The following is an 11,546-nucleotide window of genomic DNA, read 5'->3' as shown; positions in this document are numbered from 1 at the left end:
CTAGCCGTGCTTACATACAGAACAAAATATATTTATAAAACAGAATTAAGAACATCCAGAAACCGTATACACTATTAATATTGAGCATAAACACCACTCCACTTTAGTAGTGGTTCTCGAACAGGCGGTTAGTCACTTCACTCGATTTAGCAGTTGACAGTAGGTACTTAATTATTTTATCTCTAATTTTCTAAACGTTTACCATTAAATTGTGGTAGAAGGGAAAAGTTTGTGAGCTAACAACATTATGCTGGTGTGAAGTGGGATGTGCGCGGGGCGTTTTCACTGTTTTTGGACACAATTTGCATGCAATAATAGCTGAATGAGGGTTCTGTCCATTAACCTGAGGCTTAGTGCCTGTAATTACACCGGAAATCACGTCCATTAGACCAGAAAATAGCATTGAAACAATGCTTCTTGGCAGCAGAAATAAGCGGTATGACGGTAGTAGGTAGTTCCTCGTAGTAGGACAAGTTCTGTCACAAAAAATATGTCTATTCATCTGTTTGTTTGTAAACTATGTTTGGATCAACCAATACACCAATTAGCTTTGTGTAAAACTATCGCTGCACGCAAACTTCTATTTAATGTCTGTACTGGAGTTCCGATAGCGTTCATTACACGACTGAGGTTAATGCCCTTGTTTTATAGGTATAATTACGTTTAGAAATAAAAACATAAATACATATATTTTTTAATTTATCAAATAAAACATACACATCTAAATGGTTCGTATAACTATAGACGCACCGAAAAAACCACAGAGGTTTGTCCTCGTCGCCAATCTGCAACGATAACTTTAGGTATTTACATAGAGAAAATAAAAAAATCAGCTACGTGAAGAACATAATGCTAAAAGGTAGTATAATAGGAACTATGTAAGCGTGTAACTTTTAATCGTTAATAGTAGAATGTACTTACTTAAAATAATAATATGGTTTAAATACTTTATTTCACATTAACTGTGACTTCTGGATGTAAACTACTTTTATGCAAATTTTTACCAAAATAAAAAGGTTTACTGGTGTAGGTACCTAGGTCGGTACGCGTACTTTTGATAACTTTGACTTATCGCTTCCAACGACTGTCATTATGTGGCGTTTAAAGTGAAACAAAGGAATACCTACTTTGATCTTAACGATCTATTGTTCGGAATAATTACTGTAACAGATACTTATGTATGCAACTACATAATTTCCTTTAAGTTATCGTTGTAATTTAGTAAAATGCGCCAAAGTCATCGCTATACTTCAAACCAGGTCACGCCGATAAATGAAACAGGTCAGTTATGTTAAGGCCATTTTCTTAGCAGGAACTTATTTTCTTCACCCTAATAAATCTTGGGGAAAGTATTAATTCATCGCTAATTTAACACTTAACTAGGTACCTATATAACTAGTTTAGCGGCCCTACATCTTCCCCGGGCAGAAACCCTGGTTGGCCTTCCCTGGATCCGGGCTCCAATTATTGTAGGTATTACAGGTATATTTTCAAAGGTGGCCCTGGCTAATCAACTCCATACAAAAGTTACCTAGCTAACTTAGCTAGATACAGCTTCATCTATACTTGAATTCAATCAATACAAATTATTATATTGTTATCTCACTAGCTCAGAAAGGCTTGTGATATTCGAAGTCCGCGCGCAAAATACCATTTTATCGGCCTGTCCGCTAGAGTATTAGTCATTTCGAGTAGGTTTTACTATTGAAATTTCAGCCATATCATCTCGCAGCGTAGCGACACCTTGCCTGTGTGGCGTGACAGTGTGAGTCCACTGAAAAAAAAAAGAGCTAGTTGTACATTAATATGGCATCAGGCGCCATCTAGTAGTGACCGGCCGAACTGCGTCTTTTGTTTTAGTTCTAAGTTCATACGTAGCGAGTAACAGATGCCCAAACGTTGTTCCATCAGATATCTTTAGATACAGAACGCCAATTTTCAGAACACGTGAAATGAAAAAACATTTAATCAATCGCGTTACTACAAGATTGATGAATTTTTTGACAAGGCTGCTTGCAAGCAGGTCGTTCTGCATTCATCTCTCACAAGGTAAACGTTCTAAAGATTGATAAACTGTAAAATGATGTTGAAACAGAGCAATCTGCTGGGTTTGTTGCCGGCTCTTCTTGGTAGAATCTGCCTTTTAAACCGGTGGTGGTGTCACTACAAACAGACTGAATTTACGTTTCAAAAGTGCTTATAAACTAGGCCTGCCTGTAAAAAATGAATTTTACTTTGCTTTTGACTTATAAATCGGGCGGATGTCTTTCCGTCCTATTCGCACAACTTTAAATATTCGATGTTGCTAATGGGATAACACGACATCGGTCGTTATTTAATGTTTCGTTTAATGGCGCGGGTTATAATTTAACTGCATTGATAGTTCTTATTAAAAAAAAAATATTATGTAAAAATTATTTATTTTATAATTTCTTAATTAATAAATTATTTTTTAAGTCTTATTTTCTATACTTTTTATAGTTAGGTGAGCGATCTCTATCCCTCTTTTTCTTCTTTCCTTTTCTTTTCTTGTCTATATCCTTTTTTTCTTTAGATGACTTACTTCTGCGACTTTTCTCTTTCTTACGATTACTTGTATCTGAAGATTCGCTACTACTATGCCGTCTTCTATCAAATGCTTTACGTCTATGGTCAGATTCGGAGCTTAAAGATTCGTTACTACTGTATTTCTTGTTATTCTTCTTTCTGTGTCGACTTCGTTCTTCCTCGCTGCTAGAAGATTCTTTTCTATGTCTGTCCTTCTCGGTACTTTTATTTCCATTTGAGTGTTTTTCATCATCATTACGTTTAACTTCACGTTTTTCCATATATTCTTTTTCGCGGGCATCATTCGACTTTTTGCTCGATGTTCCTTCATTTCTTACTTCCACTGATTTTGTTGAATTATAACTTTTGGAAGATTTAAGCGATTCTTTCTTTTTATATTCTTCATAGGACTCCGAGTCTAAAACAAATGAATACAAAGTTAGTCCTATTTAAACATATATTATTGCATTATAACAACAAACTGCTCTTTTATTTCTTCCACATAATATGATTATATGTTGGCAATGTTTTATATTATTTTTATATTTATAGTATTTATATATTATAATTATTGAATAAAGAGTCACGAATACTACGTCAAGTTTTAGGTTTTTTTTTTTTTGGGAATTCCATGGGGAATTCAAAGGATTTCATGATTGCGAAATTCACTGGCAGGAGTTGGAATGATTTTCATTGGATTTGAATAAAGAATGAGAAGGTTTTGAAATCAACGAAGACAAAAAGAAAATAAAAATTGAAAGTAGATTGGTACTACAATTAAGTCATAGTGGAACGAATCAGAGGTATTTTTTTGGGATTTTTTCCCTGCACACTTGAAGGATCACTAATCGTTGCGTATTGATGCCGCCTTTCGTCTAAAAGGGTGAACGTCCGCGGTCTGTCTGATCATCCGAAAAATATTATCCTCATCCTCCTTTTCGCATCAGACTTAGTGTAATTAAAATGATTATAGGCTAATTAGTGAACTACATCTTAAATAGCCTATAACAGCCTGGACTAATGGCCTCTCCCAACAGGTTTGCCCATAATCACCACTCTGGGCAGACGGGTTGTTGATCACAGTAGATGGTAGTAGCAAAGAGGACGTTGCTGTCCGTTCTGTCATTTTCATTCAATAGACTCGTGCGACTCTCCCGGGCAGAGGAGGGGTGTTGTACAACACACACAACTGTATTATGATCTGCCGTCATCACACTGCACTGTGGAGTGAGGTGTGCTTATTTAATAAAAGCCTATATTTTAACGGATAAACCGACAGACTCGGAAAGCGAATTTGTTTTGTACTGTGTAGAGATACACGGAAATCACCCTGGATACAAATCTAGCAGAAAAAGCATCTGGGGTAGAGCATGTTCGACTGCAGATCACAAGGCCCTGGATGCAATCAGTTAATAAATAAGGATTAGGTTTTTCAATCAAGAAATTCTCTGTATCAGCCCGAAGCTTGGAAATTGGCCCTGATTAGCCCCGGATTTGCTTTCGGGTCGTGTCGGATCTATGACAGACGCTAACTAGCATTTTCCAGTTGTGGGAATCGAACCCACAGCCTTGGACTCTGAAAGCAGGGTCGCTGTAAACTGCGCCAATCGGCCATCACTTGACACTGACTTCAATCTTTTTCTAATTTATATTGCCATACTATAATCTTCACTACAATCTATTGTCGCCCACTGCTTTTCACCAGTGTCTCGTTTATGTCCACGTCGTTGGGGGCTCTGTGTTTACATGTGCGGGATCGCCATTCCATTCCAGCACCTTGGGACCCCAAGGGCCATCGGTTCTCCAAGCTATGTGACCCGCCAATTGCCACTTTATCTTTGCGACTCGCTGAGCTATGCCGGTAACACTAGTTTTTCCACGGATCTCCCCATGTCTGATTTGATCACGTAGATATACTCCTTACATAACTCTCTCCATCGCCCGCTGAGTGACTCTGAGCTTTCTTATTAGGCCTATAGTAAGAGACAATGTTTCAGATCCGTAAATGGCAGCTCACTGTTGACTTTGGTTTTTTCCCAAGACCAATTCCCATATGCAATGTTTGTACTCACTTATAACCTTTGACTGCTTATCAAACTCGGATTTTGTGACAGCTTGCATCATGAACTCGCTGAGGCTGACCGTTGTCTTCTTCATTGTTATGTCGACCATGACGCGGCCGTTCTCTTCGTCTAAACTTACCACCTGCAAGTAAGTACAAGGAAAAATCGTTAACCTGCAAGTAAGTAAAAGGAAAAATTTATGTTTGCGACTCGCTAAGCTATGCCGGTAACACTTGTTTTTCCACGGATCTCCTCATGTCTGATTTGATCACATAGAGATACTCCTTACATAGTCTTTCCATTGCTCACTGAGTGACTCTGAGCCGTCTTATGAGGCCCATAGTTAGCGACCATGTTTCAAAGCCATAGGTCATCACTGGCAACACGCAACAGTAGGACGGTACGCAACGGTAGGTACGGACAGTATTAATAAACAAAAGTTACGAACTAACTGTAGCTGCTAGCAGCCATGGTTTAGCATGGTTGGCACCACGCTATTTTATATGCTGTGTTACATCTTACACTATATAAAATATAACATGAGCTTATTGCAACAAGTGCCAGAAACAATATAAACAAATGAATGTAGTTTTTGTTAATTTAATTTCTAAAATAACTTAAAGGAGGTAAATAGCGGGTTATTAAGTATCGGTAGTAACGTAGGATGTAGAAATGTTGAGTTTAAAGGACATATAAATTGCTGTAAAGAGCTGTTGTTCAGACAGCTATTTACAAATTACTGGTTTACAAAAAACTGTAACTGTTCCTAGCATGAATTGTAAAGAAGCAACAGGTCCCCCTATCTTACTTGAGAAAAGTTTTTAAGAGCATTGACGTATCACGCTGCTCATATGCAAGCTGGTGGGCTTTAACAATTATATTAATCACATGCTTGTGACTATAAACAGGAAATACAGCTTAACTTGCTCCCGGAGGCATGGTTGTTGTCCCAACTCAAATTAAAAACAAAAACACTTATTTCAGGTAGGCCTAGTTTATAAGCACTTTTGAAAAACCGATTGAGTATGTTTGTAGTGACTCTAACCATCGGTTTGGGAGGGCAAGAAATTCAGTTAGTAGTTTAAATATCTTTAGAATCTTGTGAGATGAGAGTGGAGCTTCCTGCTTCCAAGCAGCTTTGTTATAAAAAAAATCATCAATTGTGTAGTAAGCATGATTTAATTAATCTGTTTTAGTACATTGTTAAAGATAGATCTCATAAAACCTTCTGCATCATATTGTTATAAAAGCTTATGCCCGTTCCCACAAAGGATTCCTGGATGGATCTAATACTATTATCATAGATAATCTGCTTTATCTGTCTACTGGGGTTTCCAACCGATTTCGCCCGCTTAGTTTCTGATAAGTTAATTTTTTATTCACTACTAATACCCCAAATATAAATTGACGGCCGATTGGCGCAGTGGGTAGCGACCCTGCTTTCTGAGTCCAAGGCCATGGGTTCGATTCCCACAACTGGAAAGTTTCTGTGATGAACATGAAGGTTTTTCAGTGTCTGGGTGTTTATCTATATATTATAAGTATTTATGTATATTATTCATAAAAATTATTCATCAGTTATCTTAGTACCCATAACACAAGCTACGCTTACTTTGGGACTAGATGGCGATGTGTGTATTGTCGTAATATATTTATTTATTTATTTATTTACCCCCACCCACCGCTTCGCATCACCCGCGTTGTTACCTTGATTTCATATAGTGATGTTAATTGCAACTGATATGATGATTTAAATGATTTTTAATTGCTTAAAACGCACATAAAGCCAATAGTCGGTCCTTCCGAAAAGAAACCGAGTTCCTAATCACATCTATCACCTCACTCACTTAAGCTATATTTCCCATTAATTTTAAATATTCATGAGAATCAATAATTACAAGTTACCTTGCCATACAGTCCATTGTATTTCCCAGTTGTTATCTTAACAAATGAGTTGTTAACTATAGACAATTCTTCCTCCTTGTCTTTGGCAGATTGGCTTTTTTCCTTTTCTTTGATCACTTTATCGGCGCCTAGACCCAAACCTTTCGGACGTAGTTGAGGTTGCTTGTATTTAGATCTGAGAAAACACAAAATTACACAAGTCAACAAAAATCTTTATATTAAAACATTCAGCTTTTAAACACTGTGTCTGTGATTAAAGTGTGTGAAACAAAATGAGTGAAACTCCATTATTAATCAACAAAAAAATTGGGTAAAAATCGTAGTATGCAGACTGATACTTAGATCACTTTGATTTTGCTCATACAAACTTGATGTTAAAACGAGCAAAAATCATAATTTTTGTATCATTTCAACTGTCTGAACTCAGATTAAGAGGACTGATATATTACTCACTGATCTTTACTTGGTGTCCAGCCCATGCCACGTAGCATTGCCATCCCAAATTCTTGTATAGGAACTGACTCATAGTCATCCAGTGTTGCCTGCAATGAGAAGTGATGATATTAAAAAAAAACCATTCTTTACTGGTTCATTATGTTCCAATAACTTTTGAATGGCTCATGAAACATGAAAAAAACTATTGCTTCTACATTGGATCCCCATTGCAATGCAGTTCCACCAAAAACTGATAAACAAGTCCTAAACTATGTTTCTAAATAATATATTAATAGAGCAAGGATACTTTTAAGCAAGTCTTAGGAAACCTATGGCTACAGATTCGACAGAAGTCTAAATAATTATGTTTATACTTCAAACTAGAAAATTACCTCTGCTTGTCCATCCATTACTGGTTTGGCATTGATTGGCAAAACTAACTCTTCTGTTTCAACTTCTTTCTTAACTTTTTTTGCTTCCATCATCAACTCTCTAATGGCCATCTGATCTAAGGTTTCATTCTCAGGCACCACAGGCTCCTCCTCCTTTTCAACTTTAATTTCTGGTTCATCAAAATTTTCCACTTTAACAGCAATTTCTTTAAGTTTCTCTGCTGTTATTAAGGTGTTTGGTTTCATGGGTATTACCAATGGATTAGCTTCTTCTATGACCTCGCCTCTAAAATTTTTGAAGTAATTAAATTAGTTATTGTTTCCTATTGTTATGTAGATTTTGGATAAGACTATTCTACTATAATTACCCTATAAATGAGCTGGAACCATAGCAGGTCAGGGCCTGACAAACTGATAGGAAATGCCACACAAGTAAACAATTACTAGCAGAGCTGGATTAAGAATCTGCAAGTTTTTTTATAAACAATGACTCTAACTCATTGTTTATAAAAATTGGCAATTGGCAGTCAGAGTAGTGAACAAATATTGGTGTTATTTAAATTCGTTAGTTGCAGTGTGTAAGTATTGCTTCATTACCAGTGTTCAGAGCTGGGATAAAAATAATTGATTTCCTGAGCAATCTACACCTGTTTCCTACCTAGCCACTACTAGACTAGTAGAAGTCTTTAAAAAAATTCTATGGCCTATGTATTACAACCACAAGAGTCATATGCTATGTGGTAACAGCAGATGAGAATATAGTTGTTAGTTGTCACCACCACAGCTTTTCCTGTTAGTGTTGTATGAGGTGACTTTGGGAATATAACAGACAATGAGCAGGAGCATCCCCTGTGGTACTACTATCATCTACTGAGATGTTGTCCGCCCTACCAGGTGATTCTGGACTAATCCTCCCCTTGGAATAGGCCTTTAGTCTGTTATAGGCTATTGATAAGATATAAGGCAGGTCATTATGTACTTAAGTTATTTTTACTGTTTTTTTCCCAGTGCTATTCAAGGTTTGTGGTACCCTAATCTCTCTTGTAATGAGGCCCGCTTCAGCGGATGCACTTCAACCCTCCAGGATCTTTTGTGCTCATGGTACCCTAAACAATTGATTCATTTGCTTATGGCCTAATCTATAGCTACAAGCAATTAAGTATAGATATAGGTGCAAGCTGCAGATAGGTGTGTTGTTATTCTAATCCCTAATACTGTCCCAAACCTTAAACAATCTGTTTAGGTAATTAACATAATGTATCACAACCTCTTCACATCTTTTAAACTATATCCACATAAAATAATAATGTATACATATTATAGTAATGTTTTTTAGATAAAAAAGAAAGGAACTGAATATATATGAATGTTTTAGCTGGTCAAACCAGCTTTATTATAGGAGACCCTAGAGCTTAGACCCCCATTGCAACTCTATTGCAGGTTGGTGGGCTATTATTTGGAGTAGCCATATATAGTTATTAATAATTAACACAATAACTTCACATCAAAATAAAAATAACATCGTTAAATATTGAGTTATTGTACAAAGGCGCGAAAACAAAGGAATAAAATAAAAATGTTTGATTTCGAGAGAGATACTAACCCAATAACTTTAATGGCTTTTTCTTCCACGCACTCAATGTACTCTTTCTTTTCAGTGGTTACCGGTTTGTCTTGCTTTTTCGTTTTCATAAAACCGAAGGATATCTTCTTGCCTTCCATTTTGTTAACGAAATTATTGATTTGCGAACACAATAATAACAATCACCTGCCCTTTATGGTTGAATATTAAATTATATTAATAGCTGCCATTTTTATAGAAATCGTTATGTCACCATTTCTTGTGAACCAGTGAATATCGCCGAGAGAAACTGATATTTGTTGTACAACGCACGAAGCAAAATAAAATAGGTTCACACGCGTTTCTTTTTGATTTACAATTTTGACACTGACAGTAGCGGATAACGGTGACAACTGATAGTAAACGTGACAGTGACAGATACACGCATACACAGATTATGTCATTTAGCCTCGAACCAATGAGGATACAAGTTAATGTAAAATACGGGTCTAATAGAATGCAAAGAATTAACTAAGAGTATGATTTTGAGTTCTAATTAAACTATTAGGTATTATGATTAACCCATTATTTATATATATTTTTCATGTTAGTTGTCATAAAAGTAATTATTTATTACCTATTTTTGGTATTTGTTTAGATTCACTAAATCGCGACACAACTTTCATCCTAATGAAGAACCTTATCAACTTCCTAGGGATAAAGCTTAGATTCGCGTGATTAAAATAAGAATTTAAAAACAGCTTCATGTGACTTTTAATTACTTTAGTGTTTCTGAATTATTCTTCGTGTTATTCTCAGAATTAAAGTATTATTTGAATAAATAACTATTGCAAACGAGTATTTGCTGTCCATTTCAAACATGTTGCACTCAAGCTGCTTTTAAGTCCTAGTTAAAATAATATCCCCGGCAATTAGAAATGGTTACGTAACTGAAGGTTTTGAATAGTGGGCGTTTGAAGCTCCAAGAAGAAGAGGAAACAATTTCCATATTTACTATCTGTACTACTGCATCAGTAGGTGGATAATTTAGAGGTTGTGAAGGTTGCGTCCTGTAGTTTATGCGGATAAAACCGCAGGGCACAGCTACTGTGACATCAACACTCTCCTCTCGCAGGAGACGAACCGGGTGCCAGTGGGCAATCAATGACCTCCGGCCTCCATGATTTGCAGGCCCGCGGGTGGCTAATTTAAGGGGAAGTTTGTCACCCAACTAATGACAGGCCTAAGAAGGTGGCGTGCCGTGTAGCGCACGCCTCTCTGGAGGATTTGGCCATTGATGATGGGACCCGCCATGCATTGGGGGGTCAAAACCTTGGCGAGAGTGCGGTGAATGCGCTAGTGAATCCCGTGTTCTCAAGTGTATCGAGGGACACAGAGTTTTTAGTGGGTGCAAGGCCCACATAACTGCTCCGTTTCCCCCAACGGAGTGGTATGTGTCAGGCATTTTTTCTGTATAAAAAAAAAGGCACAGCTACTGTTAAATATAATTTACGTGCCACGGTGTTTGTTTCGAATTAACTTCGAAAGTACTTAATCGACTTTTTTAAGATTTTGCACACTTCCATAAGGTCTTGCTTGAGATCTATTATGTAGATAAGTTCTAGGTTTCTTTAAGAGTTTTTTTCGCAAACTAACTAGGCATGTATTTAAGTAGATCCCCGCATATTTTGGAAATAAACTTAGGAACGGGTTCTAGATTTTTTAGAAAATCAACTTTTATATAAAAATGTGAGAAAACAAAAAAAAAAAACGTTTTCAATCCGTACCTGGCCTGAGAGGACTTGTGCCGTCTAATTGATGATGATGAAAAATAATGATGATTATGATTTATGCAATAATTATGCAAAAAGATTCAATCGGTTCCATTACAGCAAAGCAATGTCGCACTTGGATACAAAATTAAATATTTTCCCAACAATATCGACATAATATTGAACTCTGCGAACGCTTGAAAGGCTGCGATTTATTTCCTAAAGGAGTGGGGCTCTCTCGTATTGCACACATTTCTGAATATCTCTCAATATTGCTATTCACACGTCTATATCAGAGGAAATGTATCAATTCGGAAGAAATATTACGAAGACAATGGCTTCTTTTCTTAGGTTTGTTTTGTCGAAACGAAGTAAGGTATTGATTTTGGGAATCTAAGTGTATAAAAGAGAAACCCACTAACTCACTGACTAATCTCAAATCTCAGGAACTATAAAGCATAAAAACTTGAAATTTGGAAAATATATTCCTTTTATGACGTAGATGTCAGCTAAGAAACGGTTTTGAAAAATCACCCCCCTAAAGGTTTGTATAAAATTCCTATGTTTTTAAAGTTAAAGTCAAAGTCAAAAATATCCTTATTCAAGTAAAGGCCAATAGGTGGCACTTTTGATGCGTACATTACATGAGAAATACAGGGTAGTAAGAAGAGAAGTTTTTTAGAAGTATATAAAAAAAAACACCCGGCTAAGTTTGTTTTGAAATGGGTATTTAGGTTATCAGTTTTAAATATTAAAAATCTATGTACATTATTTTGGAAAATCCCCCTTAAGGGTGGTAAAATAGGGAATGAAAGTTTTTGTTGATTTCTTTCATTATTGAAATTTAGAAATTCGTTTCTTTTTTTCTCAT

General features: G+C 36.3%; 1 protein-coding gene across 1 annotated transcript; it reads right to left on the bottom strand.

Moving 5' to 3' along the window:
- Positions 1–2,438: 2,438 nt before the first annotated feature.
- On the bottom strand, positions 2,439–9,296 carry LOC120632788 (peptidyl-prolyl cis-trans isomerase G). The gene is made up of 6 exons (XM_039902797.1): positions 8,946–9,296; positions 7,343–7,628; positions 6,969–7,057; positions 6,516–6,690; positions 4,620–4,752; positions 2,439–2,965 (listed from the first exon to the last, which is right to left on the bottom strand). The coding sequence occupies exons 1-6, from the start codon at positions 9,062–9,064 to the stop codon at positions 2,460–2,462; spliced, it is 1,308 nt and encodes a 435-aa protein (XP_039758731.1). The 5' UTR covers positions 9,065–9,296; the 3' UTR covers positions 2,439–2,459.
- Between the last annotated feature and the right edge of the window lie 2,250 nt (positions 9,297–11,546).

The sequence above is a fragment of the Pararge aegeria genome, chromosome 20, assembly GCF_905163445.1.
Source record: "Pararge aegeria chromosome 20, ilParAegt1.1, whole genome shotgun sequence".
Classification (NCBI taxonomy): domain Eukaryota; kingdom Metazoa; phylum Arthropoda; class Insecta; order Lepidoptera; family Nymphalidae; genus Pararge; species Pararge aegeria.
Note: the sequence above shows the minus strand (reverse complement) of the source record. Positions and strands in the feature narration are given on the sequence as shown.